Genomic DNA, 20,182 nt, shown 5'->3' with positions numbered 1-20,182 from the left:
TGGCACCCAGGGCTGTCCCCACCACCCATCCTGCCCGCCCCCAGGACTCCCGGCCGGTCGGTCCCCGTCACCCACACAGGGCTGTCCCAGGCACCCATCACCCCGAGTCTGTCCCTAGCACCCCAGCATCCTCAGCTCCCCCCAGGGCTGCCTCTGCCACCCACGGCTGTCCCTGGCACCCACACAGCACCCAGGGCTGTCCCTGTCATCCAGGGTTGTCCCTGTCACCCACACAGCACCCAGGGCTGTCCCCATCATCTACACTGCTCCCAGGGCTGTCCCTGGCACCTAGGGCTGTCCCCAGCACCCACACAGCTCCCAGGGCTGCCCTGATGCCCAGGGTTGTCCGTGGCACCCACACAGCACCCAGGGCTGTCCTTGTCACCCAGGGCTGTCCCTGTCATCCAGGGTCATCCCTGTCACCCACAAAGTACCTAGGGCTGTTCCCCAGCACCCAAACAGCACCCAGGGCTGTTCCTGGCACCCACAAACCCCCCAGGGCTGTTCCCCAGCACCCAGGACGGTCCCTGGCACCCACACAGCACCCTTCCCTGGCAGCAACAACCACTTATGCTGCCAGCAGTGCTAGGTTTTTGCAGGGGTGTCCCTCCACCCTGCTCTTGTCCCCAAACCTGCTTTGCCGGCCACTGGCTACCACCGCTTTCCTGAGCTGTCATGTGCAAAAAATGTCCCAGTCTCCCGAGCCTTCCCCTCATGCCCCCAGGGCTCCATCCCTGTGGAGCCCGGCTGGGTGTCAGGCAATGGAGACGGAGCATGGACATTTATTTAGAGCTTTGTTTTGTTTTCCTGAGTTTCTCAGCCTGGATCTTAATTACAGGCTTAAATATGCAACCCCGGAGAGGGAAGGGAGCAATGTGCAAGTAAATGGGAGGGAGGGGGAACCAACCATAAGGAGAGCAGAGCATCTTTTAGGGTCCAATCCAGCACAGCTGTGTGGGTGGATGGGGGGGTGTTGGTGGGGGGCTGTGCAGTGGGCAGAGACACCCCCAGCCCAGCCCTGGCCCCTCAGAGGGGCAGCTGTAGCTCCTGGGGTGCCCTACCCAGACCCCCGCATCGCTCTCGCCCATGTGCAGGAGGGCTGGGGCACGCTGGAGCTTGCAAAACATATCAAGAAATTATGGAATGGTTTGGGTTGGAAGGGACCTTAAAGTCCATTCACTTCCAACCCCCTGCCATGGGCAGGGACACCTCCCATGGCATCAGGGGCTCCAAGCCCCATCCAACCTGCCCTTGAACCCCTCCAGGGATGGGGCAGCCACCACTGCTCTGGGCAACTTGGGCCAGGGCCTCCCCACCCTCACAGCAAAACATTTCTCCCTAAGATCTCATCTCAACCTACCCTCTTGCAGCTGAAAACCGTCCCCCTCATCCTATCCCTGCACTCCCTGATCAAGAGCCCCTCCCTGCAGGCTGCCTTTAATTACTTGAGGCAGAAATTTTCCTAAACACCCTGTTTCTTCATCAGCCACAGCTTTGCTCAGAGCTGGGGCTGCCGTTGCCTCTCAGACCTGTCCTCTTCCCGAGCTCTGTCCCACTTGGGCAGTTGTCCCTGCCCTGCTGCCCCTCACCATGGCCTCTGTCACTGACAGCTGGGGCTCCCATGCTGGAACCAAGCCAGGAAGAAGCAGCTGGGGAAGAGGGGGACAAATCCCATCCTGTGCCTTCTATTGTGCCCCAGGCAAGGGCTGGCACCGCAGCTGGGGATGGGCAACCCCTGCTACATCAGGGCTGGGCAACGTGGCCGTGCCAGCACCGCATCCCCCTGTGCCACCTCCTGGCAGCACCCACACCCTCGTGGCCGCATGGGCAGGCACACACGGTTTGGGGTCCACCGCGTGCCTCAGCAGCGCATCCTGGCCCTCGGCACACTCGAGCGCCGTCTGGCTGGCATGGGGAGCCTGCGTGTGCCAGGGGGGCGGTGGCACTGCCAACAGCACTCGCTGGCCAGTGCTGGGATTCAACCCCTGCTTTGCCGGTGGCACTGGCGCTCGTCCTGCCGGCAACGGGCGTGGGCGGAGGAGGCGTCCCAGGAGTCACCGGGGAGGTGGCATCTGGCTGGGTTTGGCCAACAGCTCGGCAGCAGCCTAGGACCTCCAGCGGCTGCAAGGCTGATGTCTGCAGGAGATGCTGTCGCAGGGTGCTCCGGTGCGATGCAGGAGGCAGAGCTGGAGAAGGGCTTCATGGGAAGTGTGGGCCTGCTGCCGCCTTTCCTTCCCACAGCAGCAGGGCCACTTGTCCCCCACGGCAGCCGCAGTCCAGGAGGCTGGCAGGGAGCGGGGAGGCTGGCAGACCTCCATGTGCAGAGCAGCCGAGGCGAACCCTGGGGTTTGCTTTTGGACTGAGAGCTGAGGAGCTCTAAAATGCAGCATTTTGGGGGCTTTCAAGGGGCTGGGGTTTGGCTTGAGACTGTCACGCTGGCTGCGGACACCGGGGTGCCTGTTCTCTGGGTGGCAGGGAGGATGCTCGGGATGATGAGGGGGAACTGCTTGTGGGTCTTCAAAAGCAACCTCAATTCCTGCTGGCCCCCTTACATCTTCCCAAAGTACATCTCCGTGTATCCAATCGAACTCAAACCCGGGATCTTGGCCTGGGAAACTCAAGGTACAATGCCAAAATGAAAGAGAATAAAACATCATCACCACAGTGCATTAGAAAAGCCATTTAAAGTACCACATGCCGAAATGACCACACAGTTTCAAGCTAGCTTCACTGCAGGCACTGAGCGATGCTGGGGGCTGCAGTCCCGCTCTGCTTCCCAAGCAGATGCCTTTGGTCCAGGGAGCCAGCTCAGCTTGGGACGGTCCCAGCCGTGGTGCCACCTCTTCCATCCTGGAAAGGGCCCAGCTCCACGAGAGGCTTGGGCTCCAAACGCTGGTTTTCCGCTGTCAGCTCTCCAAGGAAGAAACAAAAGCAGAAGAAAACCCCAGGCAGGACACACAGACTCACCCGGGCAGGCAGGACACCTCTTCCACAGCAATGCTCCCTCTGCAGCCATCTCCAGCCCTTCATGGCCAGAAGGGACAATGCAAGGTTAGGGCTGGCTTTTGGGGCTGTTTACACTATCAAGCTCAGGAGCAAACTCTGTTATGACCCTCCGAGCCAGCGGGTTTGTGGTCTTGAGCAGTTCGGCAGCAGATGGCCGGGTACCGAGGCTGGTTTTGCTGCTCTTCTTCTGGAGCAGAGCTTTAAAGTCTTCATTCCTGCTGGAGGACTTCCCAGTGCTGCCTGCTGCTGCTGCTGGGGACTCGCTGGTAGGGGAGCCTGAAGTCTTTACAGGTGAGTGGGAGTTGGGCCGGCTGCTAAAGGTGTCACCAGGCTCTTTGCGCCCCAAGACCTTCCTCTTTGACCTAGACACCAAAGAGACACGTGGTATGAACAGCCCCTGGTGGGAGCTGCCACCACTCTGGATGGGGTGAGGTCCTAGAGCAAGGGGCACAATACCTGCCCAGCTGTGCCTGTGCCTGCTCTGCTGGGGCAAGAAGACAACCTGTGCGTGGCAAGCAATGCACTTAGCTACTGGCAAACTCTCCCCTTGGCAGCTAGGTATAACATGGCCCAAGGGTGATAGAGCAGCAGAACCCAACTGAGAGCTGGTGACTGTCCCTGGCTGCAGTCTCAGGGTGCTGAGCTCCGAAGTGCTTAAGGCAGCAACAGGTTGTCTCCAGTATGAGCATCAGTTTCAGCATGGAAAATCTGGGCCAAGTCCAACTGTATAAGATTCAACAAGGCCAAGGGCTGGGTTCTGCACAACAACCCTGTGCAGCTCCAGGCTTGGGGAAGAACAGCTGGGAAACTGCCTGGCAGAGAAGGACCTGGGAGTGCTGGTCGACAGCAGCTGAACACGAGCCAGCAGTGGCCCAGATGGCCAAGGAGGCCAACAGCACCTGGCTTGGATCAGCCATGGGGTGGCCCGCAGGAGCAGGGGAGGGGCTGTCCCCCTGGATTCGGCCCTGGTGAGGCTGCACCTCGAATCTGGGGTTCAGTTCTGGGTCCTTCAGTGCAGGAAAGACCTTGAGGGGCTGGAGCATGTCTGGAAAAGGGAACGGAGCTGGGAAGGGGCTGGAGTCCAGCGGTTCTGGGAGTGACTGAGGAACCTGGAGGAGGCTGAAGGGAGACCTCCTTGCTCTCTGCAGCTCCCAGAAAGGAGGCTGGAGCGAGGTGGTTGTTGGTCTCTTCTCCCAAGTAACACGGGATAGGACAAGAGGAAATGGCCTCAAGTTGTGCCATGGGAGGTTTAGATTGGATATTAGGAAAAATTTCTTTGCCGAAAGAGTGGTGAAGCCCTGTCAGATGCTGCCCAGGGTGGTGGGGGAGTCTCCATCCCTGGAGGGGTTGAAATACCGTGTGGCTGTGGCTTTTGGGGACATGGTTTAGCAGGCACAGTGGGGTTGGGCTGACAGTTGGACTGGATGATCTTAGAGGTCTTTTCCAACCTGAATGATTCTCTGAATTTTAGGTGTTGTGGCAGGGGGGACACAGTGCCCAGCCCTGTGAGTGCTGCAGGACACAGGAGGTGTGGGGGCTGTTGCTCACCCAGTGCCACATGGCAGCCCTACCTGTGGATCACGGTGAAGAGATCCTCTGTGGTGCGGGATGTCACAAACACATCGTCGTCCTCCTCTGCGATGGAGTCAGCTGTCTTGTGGCTAGCGAAGCTCTTCTCCTCTGTGCTGGCATCAGCTGAGCTGCCTGCAAGCAGGGAGGACAAGGCAGCCATGAACCTCCTGTGTGGGCACGTGACCCCCGCTGTTTCTGGGGTCAAACCCCAGGAGTAGGGAGACCCTCACCTTGTTCTGAGGCAGGGTCACCAGCTTGTGTTGTGCCCAGGGCCTCCAGGGACGGCACGTCCTCAGCATCAGGGTTGCAGCATGTGGGGTCAACGTCCAGCGTGATGATGGGGCTGGGGGTGGGCACTTGGTCCCCCATGCTGATTCCCAGCTGTGCTGGGGCTGGGGCGAGCGGCAGGTAGAGCACACTAGGTTTTTTGGGCACTGGTGGTGGCACCTTGGCCTTCTTCCGCTCCCCCTCACCAGCACCACTCCGCTGCAGCCGTGGCTCGTCCTCCAGACTGCCCTGTGAGAGTCGTTGGGGTCCTGCTGGCGTCAGGGACAAGGGGGGCTCCCCAGGACCCTTCCGCAGCTCCCCTTTCCGCAGCACCACGAAGCCGTCCTGTGGCAGCCCCTTCTCCTTGGTGCCCAGTGGGGACGTGGGGGATAGAGGACCCTCCTCTCGTAGTGCTGGGGGCTTGGGCAGGATGCTCGGGGGCCGCTTGGCCAGTGGTGGCTTCTCTGCCACAGGAGGCTTCACTTTCCTCTCCAGCCCTGGGCAGGGACCACGTGCCAGCTCCTCAGCACGCTCCGAGCCATCAGCGTTGTCCTCTGGCTCCGAGCGGCTGATGGAGCGGAGGCGGACGGAGCGCAGGTCGGACTGTGTGACCACTGGCATGATGGGCGTGATGGGGCTGGTCTTCTGGGCCAGCTTGGTGCCGAAGGTGGAGTCCGAGTGGTGTCGGCTGACCTTTGTCTTCCCCTTCAGGGAGATTTTCAGCCCTGAGAGGTCGAGGTGGGCAGGTGGCGTGAGCGGCAGGTCAAAGGACAGCCTGGACTTGGGGCTCCTCTCCATGGGTGACGTGGGGGGCAGCGAGGACTTCCTCTCGGGAACAAGTGGCCTCACCCGCACTTGGTGTGGGGAGTGCCCGAGGATGGCGGAGGTGGGGATGGTGGGGGTCGGGGTCTCTGACTGGCTGGAGTACCCGCTGGATGGGGACATCAGCCCTGTGGGCCTGCTTGGGGAGCAGGTCTTGAGGTCTGCCTCAGTGGAGAGCTGGGAGGGTGTCGTGGCCCTGGAGACTGAAGGGGATGTGAGGGACTCGGAGCTGCCCTGTGCCTTGGCACACTCGATGGCCGTGGTCCCCGTGGCTGTGCTTGAGCTGGAGAGGGACCGGTAGGGATCACCAGCCTTCCAGTCCGCAAGATGCCACTGGTGGGAGGAAGCAGTGCCATCGGGCTTCCTCGCCACATTTCCCTGGGGGTCAGCGTGCACCAGCCGGTGGCCCTGGGGCTCTGGTGCGATGCACAGGCTCTTTGGTCGCTGCTCCTTGGGCAGCACCAAGCCAGTCCCCACGGCATCATCCTGCCCCTCTTTAATGAGAGAGACGCTGCGCGTGGGTGGTGAGGGCTTCTTCTTTGCCTTCTTGAGGGAGATGCTCTTGGAACGCCGTCGCCGCTGGCCCTCCTGCTCCAGCCCCAGGGAGATGTTGTCGGTGCTGGTGCTGCCCTCAGAGCTGGCGCTGGGGTAGCCCAGGGCGTAGTTGGCGCTGCCTCGCCGGGTGTCAGCACACGACATGTCCACGGAGCAGAGGGAGCCGGAGTCGGTGGGCACCGACAGCGACCGCTCACGAAACCGGCACCCTGGCCGCTCCACCTCCAGTCGCACTGGCTCCACCGCTGCTTCATCTTGGCTTCCCGGCAAGAAGTTCACCATGGCTTCTTGGCCATCACACCTCTGGCCACTCCTGGAGGCGGAGGGGGACTCAGGCACCATGCCAGAGAAGGAGCTGGGCCCATTGCTGCCCACACGCTCCTCCATGGCAATGAAGAAGGAGGCGGCAGCAGGGGAGCCCGGGCTGGGTGATGGGCTGGAGCCGGCTGGGGAGGCACAGGCAGGCCCCTTGCCCTGGCCAGTGGTGGGGCTAGGGGGGCTCACATAGCCCAGGGTGCTCCAGGGTGGGGGGAAAGGGGTGCCCTGTGGTCCATTACAGGTGCCAGCGCAGGGGGTGGCCACGTGGTCCATGGCTGGGGGCGGCTGGCAGCAGCGGGCCCCGAGGTCACTGAAGGTCTTTCTCAGCGGGGCAGAGAGGGGCTGGCGGGGGCTGATCTCCTGGGGCGCCTTCCCCAGGCTTGAGGCCTCGGGCACGAAGCTGCAGGAGAGGGACTCTGTGATGGGCACACGTGTAGTCAACGTTGGGCCGTTAGCACCGCCTGCGAGGAGAGACGGCCCTGGTGAGCATCATCCCACTTCTCTCTCTGCCAGCAAGTCGGTGGCATCGTCCTGCCCCGTGTGCCAGGGGGCCAGGACTGGCCCACCCCACGGCCAGTCTCTGGGGCTGCATCTCTGCCCGGGTGGACTGGAGGGGATGGGGCGACACCTTCTCACAGCTGCTCACCCACCCTCTGCATTGGCACAGCCACAACCCAACAGGGGACAGCCCCCAGCCTGTTCCCCCTGGAGTCTGGGATGTGCCATGGACAACTCAGCAGCCATGGCAGGAGACTCCATTGATGGGGACACTGGCCCTACAGCAACCAAAGTGCCCCACAGGGACACATGGGGATCAGAAAGAGCAGAGCACGGCATTGCTGCCCAGCTCGGGGAGGGATGCAATGGCTCCCAGTGCTGCCTCATCTCAGAGCAGCTTGGATGGGGAAGGACCTGGGGATCCTACTCCAAGCACATCCAGCAGACCAAGATGCTCAAGGCTGCAGTGGGATGAGGTCTGACCGTCTCCAAGGGAGCAGCTGTGACAACCTTTTGGAGGTTTGGCCGCTGCTAGAGGGGAAAAACCTTCCTCCTACCCAGAGACAATTCCCTCTGCTTCAGTGCTGCCATGGCTTCTCCTCCTCCTGCCCCTACCTGCCTCTGAGAAGTGACCCTCTCTGGTTTCCCTACAATTTCCACTGGGGATGGCATGACCCAGGCCCCGAGCTGGGATGGCTGCTGTCTCCATGGGGACCAACACTGGTCCGTGGCCGCGCTTGGAGTGCTGCAGGCACCCTCAGCTGCATGAGCGCCCTCGGCACACCAGCATGGGCCGGCTCACCAGCCTCAGCGAAGACCTGGGCAGGGTGTGTGCCCTGCAGCCCCAGCACCCTGAGTGCAAGGTCTGGGCACAGGGCAGGACATTTTGGTGGCATTCCTGCACTTCAAGTGTGCAGGACCCTGACTTGGGGTGAAGGGGCTGTCTCCGATACCATGCCAGCCCCAGGGCCAGGCTGGCACCACCAAGTGCCTCAAGAGGGAGCCGATCCAGTGCGGCAGCCTTTGTCTCTCCAAGGCCAGCGTGTCCCCAGGGAGCCCGTCTTGTGCCCAGGCTGCCTGCCAGCCCCCAGGGTGGCTCTGCCCACTGCCTGGGCATGTCCCGTAGGTGCCAGCCCTGCCCAGGTGCTGCTGGGGCATGAAAGTGGCTGCGCGGTTCTTGCCGTCACCTTGGTCTCGCAGGGACAGGTTAGGGAATCCGATAATGGTCCGTCTACGCCGCAGGGTGGACTTGGGGTTCATCGCGGTCTCTGTGTTAAACAGGGAGTGACGAGCACTCGCGTGCCTAGCAAAGTGCTGCCCTGTAGCCAAAACAAACATGCTGTAGGGGCAGGGGTTTGGCTCCCTCCATCGCTGGGTGTCCCCTGGCCTGGGATGGTGACTGTAGGCAGGAGCATGGGTTGACAGGAGGGTGGTGAGCCATGCTGCTGAAACCGCATGGGAGATGGAGGCACTGCTGGCTGGTGGGATGCCTGGAGATGGTGCAGATGGAGGTGGGATGCATAGAAAGCTGCAGAGACTGACACAACTCTGCACTGGTGAAGCTGGACCCTGCGACGCTGTGCTTTGTGGTTAACGGGGCCAGTGGTGCTGAGCCACACTGGGCACATGGACATGGGGGGCAGCAATGCGGGAAGAGGGACTAATGAGGTCCTGGCACGTTTCTTCATCATGGAGGAAAAGGGCAGAAAGAGCTTTTGTCTTTGGATGGTGGCACCTTGCTGAGCTACCAGCACCAGGCTCTGAGCTGTGGGGCAGAGTGTGGCGCTGTGCCTGCAAGGACCACACTGCCAGGAGCTGCAGCCCCGTGAGGACGGAAGGATGGACGGATGGACAGACAGATGAAACAGGCTGGCTGCACGGAGCATGGTAAGAGCCAAGGTGACAACAAGACTGGCTGGCTGGGCAGCACGGCAAAAACAAGAGACCGGATGGTGGCGTGGATCAAACACGCAAAGTTGCGGATGGCAGGAGAGATGGCTGGGAATGACAGATGGCAGCACAGCCCTGCTGCTCCCTGCTCTGCCCCCTGCGCCCGCCTGGCCTGCAGGGACACAGGCTCGCAGCCTCAGCCCCCTCCCACCACCCTGCCCGCTGCTGCACAGCCCCTGCGTCCTCCCCCTCTCACGCATCTCCCCCCGCCTCGGCCCAGGGGTGCTGCCCTACCCGAGACGTTGATGGGGACAATGTTGGTTTGGATGGAGCAGGACTGGTGCCACTGCTTCTCCTCCACGGTGGGCAGGGGGAAGGCTCTGGCCCAGGGCAGCTGCTTGTCCGGGCTGGTGGGGAGGCTCAGGGAGGCAGCGGGTGGCTGAGTGCCGAGTGCGGTTGTGCTGGTGGTCTCCTCTTCGGCTGCTTGCCGGCTCGGGGGCTGCGAGGGGAAAGGGATGTGACCCACCAAAGGGACAAGGGTGGGACACAAATGGCTTTGCCCAGCCCTGCCGCCTGACCGCCACACCAACCCCTCTCCTCTGAGTGATGCTAGCGCTGTGCCTCCCTGCCCGCACTCACCATCAGCACGAACTCGAGGCGCTTGGCAGGTGGGGGTCGCGGTGATGGCTCAGGAGGGCTGTCGGGGGGCAGCTGCCCGGCAGCGCGGAAGGTCTGCCCGGTGACCCTGCTCTCGGTGTACTGCTCCTCATACTCTTCTGCAAGAGAAACAGTGCCTGGGACCCTGCTCAGAGGTGCAAGCTTTGCCCCTGGGGCAGGAGGAACATGAAGGCAGGTGTGGCTGTCCCTCGGCTGGCTTGTCCCTGGGCTGGTTTGCCATCCCTATTCAACACTGGCAGCTCAGGAGGAAGGGAACGAAGACCCCACGGAGGAGTTCCAGGTGTGGGGGGCAGTTGAGGCAGCACTGGGACCCTGGCAGCCTGCACCCCGCTCCTCCCAGGAGCTGCCTGGGGCCACAGAGGGTTCTGCCGGGAAGCAGAGCCTCACTGGGGACAGCCAGGAGAGAACTCAGTGTCTCCCCATCCTGTAATTGTTAAGCTAATTAATGCCAGTCGTTATGGCCTGGCGGAAACCAGGTCTGCTCAGGCTGACTTAATGAGATTACAAGCTGGGGGAAGGCCGGGCTGCTGAGGTTATGTGATGGCTTGGGTAAAAAATCGGAAGGAAACAAAATCAACAGCCACACTGATCCAGTTGCAGGATCTTCAAGGCTATTGTGGGCAAAACTGTGCTGTGGTGGGGCTGGCAAGTGTCCCTGATGCTTTGCTGCTCACAGAGAGCAGAGATCAGAGAGGGGCTATGGGAGGCTGGGACCGACTGTGCATCCCAAATCTACAGCTTGGTGAGGTCTAACAAGCAGCTCTGACATGTGCACGTGGGAGACAACCTTGCTGTTAGGGCTCATCATAGCATCATGGAATGGTTTGGGTTGGAAGGGACCTCTTCCAACCCGGACACCTCCCACTGGATCAGGGTGATCAAAGCCCCATCCAACCTGGCCTTGAACCCCTCCAGGGATGGGGCAGCCACCACTGCTCTGGGCAACCCGGGTCAGGGCCTCCCCACGCTCACAGCAAAACATTTCTGCCTAGGATCTCATCTCAATCTCCCCTCTTTCAGCTGAAAACCATTCCCCGTCATCCTCTCCTTGCACTCCCTGATCAAGAGCCCCTCCCAAGCTTTCCAGGACCACCACCCTAGCTCACCCCCAGCCCCTCTTGCCCCACTACCTTGCAGCAAGCTCTGGAGGTTGAGCTGAGCCTCCTGGTGCAGCTGCTCCATGCCCGGCGGGCGCCCGGCAGCCAGGAAGACGTTCACCGGCTGCTGCCATGACAGCTTGGGATGGGCGGCTTTCTTGCTCTCGCTGTCCAGGTTAGAGGTGGCTGCGAGCGGGAGGGAGCAGAGTGAGAGGGAGGCTGGTGGGCAGCTGGCCAACACCACTCCAGCCAAGCACGCTCCTCCTGTCCTAGGTCTCTCCAGGAATGCAGGGACCGGGATGTGGCTGTGTCCTGCTCCAGCAAAGCCACCCAGGCAGGCTGCTGCTGGGTGGGACCAGACCCCATCGCTGCCACCGCTGCCGCTCTGTGGGCTGGATACGGTCCCTGTGGGCTGCCAGAACACGCCAGGGAGGGGGCAGGGTGAAAGTGGGGAAGGAAGCAAGCCCTGTTGTCCTGGGTGACTGCCCAGCTGCTCCTGGGCGCAGGAAACACTGCACACTCCAGTGAAGCAATCTGCTAGCTGCAGAAGAGCAGAAGTTGCAACCAAAAAGGAGGGAGCAAAGAGGACACAACGCCTTTCGTCACACTGGTTTTGGCCCACTCAGTGAGATTAACACACCCTGCCCCAGCAGCAGAGGCCCCAGAAAGGTCTCCTGGGAAAGAAACTTCTGCGGGGAAGGGCCAGGCACCTGTTGAGACCTTCTGGAACCCCCTCACACTGCGGGGAAAAGCCCCCGGGAGAAGGATTTGGAGCTGGCTGTGCTGGGAGATGAGCAGTGCTCCAGCAAACAGGCTTTGCCATGGGAAGCCCAGGCACTTCTGCTCCAGAGCAGCGCTGGCCTGGAGCAGATGTGGGGTTCCTACCCAGCGTGGTTTTTGCACCGGGGCCAAGGGAGTGCTGCTGCCAGCACACTGCTGGGTGCATCCAAGCCCCGACCCTGGCAGTGAAGGCAGAGAGCGGGTTTGTGAGCTTTGAACAGGGGCTCATGGGTGACCAGGGTCTCATCCCTGGGGATTTAGGACACATCATAGAACCCTAGAACAGTTTGGGTTGGAAGGAACCTTAAAGCCCATCCAGTTCCAACACCCCTGCCATGGGCAGGGACGCCTCCCACTGGATCAGGGGCTCCAAGCCCCATCCAACGTGGCCTTGAACCCCTCCAGGGATGGGGCAGCCACCACTGCTCTGGGCAACCTGGGCCAGGGCCTCCCCACCCTCACAGCAAAACATTTCTCCCCAAGATCACATTTCAATCTCCTCTCTTGCAGCTGAAAACTGTTTCCATCATCCTGTCCCTGCCCTCCCTGATCCAGAGCCCCTCCCCAGCTTTTCTGGAGCCCCTTTCAGCACTGGAATCATCCACTTCATCCTTCTCCAGCTGTCCCTGGTGTGGGCAGAGGGACGTCTGCTGTCAGCACGGGCACTGTGCAGGGTCCTCTGCCTGGTGGCAGCCGCTGGGCTGGGTGTCGCCCCCAGGGACCAGGGTCTGATGTCCCTTCGCCCTGTCTGGTAGCTGGGACAGCTTCATTTGTTGGCCGAGGGGATGCACAACCTAAGTTTGGCTCACGCTTCACAGGGAAGAGAAGGAAGGGTGGGTGGCTGAGGACTTTCTGCTGGCCCTAGGGGTGTGGGCATGCTCTGCCTGCGTGCCTGTACCCAGACCCATCACTCGTGGCACTCCTATTACCAGCATGACAAACACTTCCCCTGGGCCGCCCGCCAATGTGATGTCCCCGCTGAGCACGCCACCAGCTGAGCTGCTGAAACACAGCCACCCTGCTTCATGCCAGCCCCTAACTGAGGCAGTGACAGCAACCCCGCTCGCCTGCGGGAAGGCAAACAGACCAAAAATAGGGTCGGGCTCCCCAGCACAAGCCATGTCCTGGACGCTTGGGTCAGCCGTGCTCTGGCTCACCCAGAACCGCATCCCGAGCATCACCCCTGTTGCCCCCCAGCCCCTCTGCTCCAGCTGATGGAGCAGCAGAACCTGCACAACGCCCAGCACCCGAAAGCAAGGTGCCACGTCCCTAGCCTAGTTACTTTTATAATTTGTGTTACCATAACGACGTGCCTTAACACCAGGCTTTTTTTCCTTTTCTTTTTTTTCCCCCTCCTTTAAATAATTTGACTAGTTTCCATATCAACCGAGAGGTGTTGGGGCGGGCGGGTGTGTGTAAACCACACTGAGGCTTCGACTGGCCACACAGCCCTGTGCCAGAGGGCACCGCTGTGCGACTGGTGATTAAGTTTTCCCTGCTGTGGGTGAACGTAGCACCCTTTACATATCCAGGGACTTGGCTTTTCCTCCTCTGCTCTCCCAGGTGGCAACGCCCAGAGGGGCTGGGGGGCTTGGCCTCTGGCTCGCCTGGTGCACCCAGTTGTTCCATGGAGATGAGAACCAGGCGCGTGGCTGGGAACGGGGCAGAGTTGGGGCATCTCCTCACAGTCCTGACCTACAGGGCTGCAGGAAGGGAGGGACAGGGGGATCAGAGGCCACATGTTCACCCCTGTAGACCTCAGCCCTGCAACAAGCTCTCTTTGGTAAGGTGGGGCTCTGCTGCTCCCTTTCTGAGCGCACTCCCATGTCCCGACTTGCTGCACTCCCCTGCCTGACTCACACACACCCAGCCTTTGGCCCTGGCGAGTGCCGATGCTCCTCATCTTCATCCCACACATCCCCTGGGAGCCACCCCCACCTGCCCCTGCAGGCCCCGCAGCAGCTACATGGTGTCACCTCTGCCAAGGCTTAGGGACACAGAATCAGAGAACGCTTAAGGTTGGAAAAGACCTCTCAGCTCATCCAGTCCAATCATCAGTCTGACCCCACTGTGCCTGATATACCCTGTCCCCAAGTGCCACATCTACATTGTTTCTGAAGCCCTCCAGGGATGGAGACTCCACCACTGCCTGGGGCAGCCTCTTCCAATGCTTCACCACACTTGACAGTGAAGAAATTTTTCCTAATATCCAATCTAAACCTCCGCTGGAACAACTTGAGCTCATTTCCTCTCATCCTATTGCTTGTCACTTGGGAGAAGAGCCCGGAACCCACCTCACCACAACCTCCTTTCCAGGAGCTGCAGAGAGCAATGAGGTCCCTCCTCAGCCTCCTATTCTCCAGGCTAAACAGCCCCAGGGCCCTCAGCTGCTCCCACAACCGCTGGGCTCCCGTCCCTTCCCCAGCTTCATTGCTCTTCTCTGAATGCACTTCAGCCCCTCAAGGTCTTTCCTGCACTGAAGGACCCAGAACTGAACCCCAGATTCGAGGTGCAGCCTCATCAGTGCCAAGTCTAGAGGGACAATCCCTTCCCTGCTCCTGCTGGCCACGCCATTTCTGATCCAAGCCAAGATGCCATTGGCCTTCTTGGCCACCTGGGCCACTGCTGGCTCATGTTCAGCCACTGTTGAGCAGCACCCCAGGTCCTTTTCCACCAGGCAGCTTTCCAGCCGCTCTTCCCCAAGTGCACCCCCCTCGAAGAGCAGCGTCTCCCCATTGACCCCACATCTCCACGAGCTGCCCAGTGCCAGTCCCCCTCCCCGGGGCAGCACAGCACGACCTTACCTCCACAGCCTCGGCCCCGCTACTGGGACACCCCAGGCACCCACCCTGCGGGCTCCAACCACGTGTGCAAACCGCAATGCCGAAACCCGGGGCCGCCCTGGGTGAAGCGGAAGCGTACCCGAGCAACCAGTGAGGGGGGCACAGCGCCCTGCCCTGCTCATGTGAGCCACAGGCAGCGGGGGAGAGGGCAGCATGGCCATCCCTGGCTCGGGAAATGAAGAAGGGGAAGTGTGGGGTGGTCGTGGGGTCACTGCCCTTTCCACCCTCTGCAGACACACTCTCATTTGTGAATGCGTCAGTGCCATCCTGAGCTGAGGCAGGCAGTGGCGCGGGCGAGGTGCTGGCAGAGCTGGTTTCATCTTCCCAGCAGAAGCAGCAGCTGAGAAGGGGAAGGGGTGGGAAAGGCCAGATGATCCAAGCATCCCCCTGGTGGCTCAGGCACCCCAAACCCATCCCCAAGGGACTGCACCATGTTTGCACAATCCTGTGTGCAAGAGTGAGCGTCACACCCTGATGTTTTGGCTTTTGCTCCTTGGGAGCAGATACTCAGGGTGTTTGCTGGGCACAGCCCTGGCAGTGGCTCACAGCCCAGCATCACGCAGCAGCTCTGCGATGTGGTGTGAGGAGCCAGCAGCCCAGCCCGCGGCACGGGCTGATAAGGATAAGGCAGCACTGCTGCCTGTGCTCCCGAGGGCTGTGTTTGGAAGCAGCCTGGTGCAGGCATGGTGCAAGAGTAGGTTTGGGATGTCACAGAATACTTAAGGTTGGAAAAGACCTCTCAGCTCATCCAGTCCAGCCATCAGCCTGACCCCACCATGCCTGCTAAACCATGTCCCCAAATGCCACCTCTACATTTTTTTGAACCCCTCCAGGGATGGAGACTCCACTAGTGCCCTGGGCAGCTGATTCCAATGCTTCACCAACCTTTCAGTAAAGAAATCTTTTCTACCATCCAATCTAACCCTCCCCTGGTGCAATTTGAGGCCATTTCCTCTCGTCCTATCATTGTTACTTGGGAGAAGAGCCCAGCACCCATCTCACCACAACCTCTTTTCTGGGAGGATGAGGTCGCAGAGAGCGATGAGGTCTCCCCTCAGCCTCCTCTTCCCCAGGCTAAACTGCCCCTTGTCCACACAAGCTGTAGCTCTTCTATGCGTCCATGGGGCTCCGGATGCCCCAGCCGAGCCAAAGCACCAGACGGGAGGACACGTCAACAGGCAGGAACAGTGCAGCCGGAGCAGCGCCTGCTGCCCTTGACAGTGACCCTCCTGCCAAGCTTATCGGTGACAGGCTCCAAATCCAAAATACCTCTGAGGGCCCCCACCCCGCCCCATGGCAAATGCCTGTGGGAGGTGAAGGGCATCCTGGAGAGCAGAGTCGGAGGGCCAGCTCCATCCCACACCCCCTCAGTACTCTCGACCTGAGCCTAGCCAGCCTGGCTGCTGCAGGGAAACTGAGGCACTGCTGGCGAGTGGTCTCCCACACACAGCTCCCTGCTGGCATCAATCCACTGTTCCTGCCCTGCAGCTTGCACAGCGGGGAAGGAGCAGCCCTGGCTCTGCTTGCAGACAGGCGCAGGCATGGGCAGAGGTGTTAACTACAGAAGGCTGGAGGTCAGGGCTGCCGGAGGCTGCTCCTCGCCTGTGCCCGTGTCTCCCAGGGGAGGGTCTGTCCCCTGTTGGGGCTGCAGGCTGGCAGCAGCAAGCTCTGCCCTTTGCCCTAGCGCTGGAAGCAGGGGCTATCCCAGGCAGGCATGTGCGCCAGCTCCGGCAGCCACAGTGGGTGCTGCTCCCTCTCTAAGAGCTTGCCGAGTCTTGCTGAGAGCGAGCGATCATCCAGGCTTGGGACACTGCAGCGTGGCTGAAGCCAAGGGGAGTTTGCTCCAAGGGGAGCTGGGCTTCACTCTCTCCTCAGAGAACAGTGTCCCTGCAGGACCTCCAGCCACAGAGCGCAGCATCCGTGCCCTCCATGAGCGTCTCCCCAAGTCCCCCCCATTCCACACCAGTCTCCCTATTTACCTACTGCCCAGGCATCCCGAATCCACAGGGAGATATTCGATAGAGCCATCAGGAGTGGTTTCAAATCAGGCCAAAGCTCCCGTGAGACGATGCCTCTTTGCTCGAGCTCGTCACCAAACTTTTCCTTCTCAAGCTCGCTCCGAGCGAGCAGGAAGCGCCGGCAATGCAGACGGTGCCGCTCGGCCCCTCGCTGCCGATGCAGAGGTACCACAGGAGTGATGTAACGGCAGCAGCGGGCGATGCACCATCAGCAAAGCAGCCATGGCAACGGGTATCGGCACAACGGCGAGGCAGCCGCCGCCGTTCCCAGCACACCGGAGGATGAGAGCTGCCAACTTGGAGGCTGAGACTGATCTCGACAGCAACCCAAAGCCCTCCGGCAGAAGCCAATGCGCCACAATCCCAGCAACATATGCTGCCGGCTTCGAGCAAGCAGCCCGGCCCGCGGCCGGCACCGCGACTGCTCAGCCCCGGCGCGTGCGGCTCGATGACATTCCCTGTGGTACGGAGCCAAAGCGCATGCTGCTCTGTGATGAGCAGAGAGGAAGAGAAAAGAGCAAACAGTGGGAGCTGGCAGTGGCCACAGAGAGCACCTCCTGTCCCAAGCTTCCCCCCCGCTGAACTCAAAACTGCTGGTCCCGCCGTCCTGCTGGGATGCGGACCTGATGCCCTGCCACGAGTGCTGGCGCGTGCCCAAGATGAGCCCTCGTTGGGATGGCCAAAGTGTGCCCGGTCCACATCCAGACCCTCCCTGGGGACATGGTTCCATGTTATGGGCACATCTCCAAGCCCGCAGTGAGGCAGGGGCAGCCTTACAGACATTTGACCCGCTGGTGGTTGAGGGGCTGGAAGTTCTTTGGGGGTGCCCATGCTGCTGATATATATATACATATATATATATACACACACCATACCCTGATGCTGCCCTGCGCCTGCGTGCTCCTGCACAGGTGCCCAGCAGGACTGTGGGGCACTGAACAATAACACCATTCTGCAACATCAAATCTGCTCTCAGCTCTTCTCACTGTCCCTGCTAAACATGCAATCAGCTGAATTTTGTCCTGCGAGAAGAGAAGGGCACTGCTGAAGTCGCTGTCAGGTGCAATGGATTTGGCAGCTGCGAGGGTTGCTCTGCTCACGGGGCTGGGTTACACGAGAGGTTTCTATCAAGAGCACCAGCAGCAAAGCAGTCAATAACATCACTTTACATCAGTAGGGTTCAGAGTTAACAGTGTGCTAGGGCGTTCTGTCTGCCTGGCACTATGATGAGATCTGGTATAACAGATAAAAGCTGTCTTTCTCCAGCTGCATCCCAAGTGATACATCACCTTCACCTCATACCTCGTGTAGGGCTGGAGCAGACGGGACGCACGTGCTCCCCACCGAGAGAGTTAGCAGTGACCCCATACAGAGAGCCCTGCCACAGTGGCAGCAGGGTGACAGGGGACCTGAAAGCCCCCTGAGCTGCGGCATCGCTGGTGTGGCAACTGCCCTTGAGCCTGGCAGGTGCCAGGCAGCAGGCTGGGGCTGATGGGAAGCTGCACTGGGTATGTTTGGTTCCAGCAAAGCCTGACCCTGTCAGGGCGTTCTGGCAGGAGGGGCAGGCACGGGCACTGCAGGGAGGATTTGGCTGGGAAGCCCAGCACAGGAGGAGCCCCAATGAGGCATCCACCTGGGCTTCAGGGACAGGAATCGCCCGTGGCTCCGCTCGCAGTGGGACTTGGCCCGCTACTGCAGCCGGCCGGCACAAACTCACACCACTCTATGCCAAGTGGCCCGGAGCTCCCACTTCTGAGGATGGAGCAGCAGCCTCAGGACTGGTGGGGGCTGCTTGGAGCTTGGCTATAGGTGCTCTCATCACCCTGTTTTTGTCTTCCCAAAGCCCGGCTGGACCCAGGTCCCTGCAAGCAAGCCCTCAGCCACAGGCAGCAGGATCAGACCCCTCAGAGCCTTTCCCGTAGCCCCACTGTAGCTCTCTAGCAGCCCAGCTTCCTCCTCGTATCTCAACCTTCCCTTTCACGTGCTTCCCAGCCAAAAAAAAAGGCATGAGCCTCTTCTGAGAGCCTCATGGAAACCGGCCACCCCCAGCACCCCGGCACAGCATCGCTCCGCACCACAGCCAAGTGCAGCCCCGGGCACAGGGTGGCCGAGGCCAGCTGCCCACTAGCCCTTCCCCGGTGATGGCCCCAGCCTGGCCAGGATGATTTGGCAGCACAGGGATGCTTGGGGCAGCAGAGATGCTCAGCGCAGCGCTCGCAGCTCTCCTAGGTGTGCAGGCTGCCTGTGCCGGACTGGCTGCGGCCCCTCGCTGTACAGGGGTGCTTCCAGGAAAGCACCGTTTCCCCTGTGCCCGGCTGGTTTTACACTCCACGGGGCTGGGACAATGCAAGGAAGTCGCTTGAGGGGAACGCGGCCAGGGCCCCAGGACAAAGGGGCCCCGAGACATGAAAATCAGCCGTAGTGGGAGCAACGGTGAGGGGAAAAAGAGCAGCGAGAGCAGCAAGGACAGTGAGAGCGGCAAGGAGATCAGCTGACCGTGACATGGGCTGACCCACGCTCCGGCGGTCCCTGTGGTCCCCACAGTCCCCACTCCTGCCACCAGCAGCACGCAAGTGCTGTCAGGAGGGTGCAGCACCGCAGGGATGGGCAGGATTCATCCCAGAGGGGCTCAGCTTCAGCCTGAGGAGTTGATGTTGCGATTTGTGGGCAGGGGTTCTCTGCGCTTCTCCTGCTTTGTCAGAGAGCCAGGACACCCCAACGGGCTGGGGAGCAGCAGCAAGGATTTAAAAACGGGACACCACTGGGTGGGAAAAGAGGGAGAAAATCTACACTGCCGGGCAGCACTGCCCCTGTGCTATCACACAGCCTCCGGAGACGAGCCTCCACATCCCCCTGTCTGACACAGGACAGCAACCGGGGTCTGGCCCTGCTAAGCGAGGGCACCTGCAAACTCCAGCACCATTGCTGCCCCTGCCCGCGCCGCCCGCCTTACCTCCCAGGTGCCAGGGCGCCAACAGCCACTCTGCCTTGGCCATAGCTGCAGGCGCGGGAGCCCTTGCTTTAAAACCAGGCTGAGAGAAGTGAGCTTTCACTGTCTTCCCAGCCGCAGCCAGCTCCAGTCCAGGGCAAGAGGAAGCGACCAGGAACTGGTTGTTTGAGTCAGCGCCACAGCCCATTGTCCCAGCCCCGGCCCCTCTTCCTTCCCGGAGGAGGGATGGCGAAAGGGCCACGGTTTTGCACAGCCCATCCTCCATCCATCTACCTTGCTGGTGGTTCGCCTGGGGGTCCAGCAACGGCACCAGGTCAGCACGGAGCGGGAGTGTTGGAGAGGGAACAGGGTCATGGGGACCATGGCAAGGACAGGCTGGACTGCCCCATGCTGAATGGAGTCTTGGAGCCAAAACATCCCTCAGTCATGGCTGGAGAAGCAACTGGCACTTGGGGGGACACCAGCACAGGCTGCATCATCCTCCTTCAGCAGATCACGGCAGGCCCTGCATGTCTTGCCTGGAGCAGCCACTGGCATCCTCACTGGGGAATCGGGGCCCTGGAGCCTACTGCAGCCTCCCAGCTAGGTTGAGCTGCCTTTCCCCGCCACCAAACTCTCAAAACTCACGATCTCAAAACGCTCTGAATTCACTTGACTTTGCCCTGGAAGCTGCAAGAGCCCCCAGAGCTTCCACCAGCTTGGACTCCTTCCGAAAGCCAAGAGCAGAGGCTCCTCAGGGACCATTTTCCCAGTGTCCCAGGGGTTTGTAAACTTGAGGCTGATTTTCCAGGAGGATGCGGGCCCCTGGGAGCCAGGACTGCAGCAGAGATGGGAACGCAGCCCCAAGCCCTGGCTCGCTTAGGGAAGTGGCTTTGGGACCACAGAGGC

At 60.9% G+C, this 20,182-nt stretch overlaps 1 protein-coding gene across 4 annotated transcripts in view; it reads right to left on the bottom strand.

The window, feature by feature from the left end:
• Positions 1–766: 766 nt before the first annotated feature.
• NHSL2 (NHS like 2) overlaps positions 767–20,182 on the bottom strand; it is a 42,521-nt gene continuing 23,105 nt past the window's right edge. For 2 of the 4 annotated variants that reach the window (XM_069867791.1, XM_069867793.1), the window contains exons 2-8: positions 10,737–10,889; positions 9,568–9,704; positions 9,223–9,427; positions 8,226–8,357; positions 4,809–7,001; positions 4,578–4,710; positions 767–3,368 (exon numbers count right to left, since the gene is read on the bottom strand). In XM_069867791.1, coding sequence (XP_069723892.1) covers positions 3,053–3,368; positions 4,578–4,710; positions 4,809–7,001; positions 8,226–8,357; positions 9,223–9,427; positions 9,568–9,704; positions 10,737–10,889 — 3,269 coding nt within the window. In that variant the 3' untranslated portion in view covers positions 767–3,052. Of the gene's footprint in view, positions 3,369–4,577; positions 4,711–4,808; positions 7,002–8,225; positions 8,358–9,222; positions 9,428–9,567; positions 9,705–10,736; positions 10,890–16,305; positions 17,010–19,297; positions 19,459–20,182 lie in introns of those variants that run through there. The other 2 variants (XM_069867792.1, XM_069867794.1) reach the window with 2 other exon arrangements.

Source organism: Phaenicophaeus curvirostris, chromosome 13, assembly GCF_032191515.1.
Source record: "Phaenicophaeus curvirostris isolate KB17595 chromosome 13, BPBGC_Pcur_1.0, whole genome shotgun sequence".
Lineage (NCBI taxonomy): Eukaryota > Metazoa > Chordata > Aves > Cuculiformes > Cuculidae > Phaenicophaeus > Phaenicophaeus curvirostris.
This window is presented reverse-complemented; position numbering and strand designations above follow the sequence as displayed.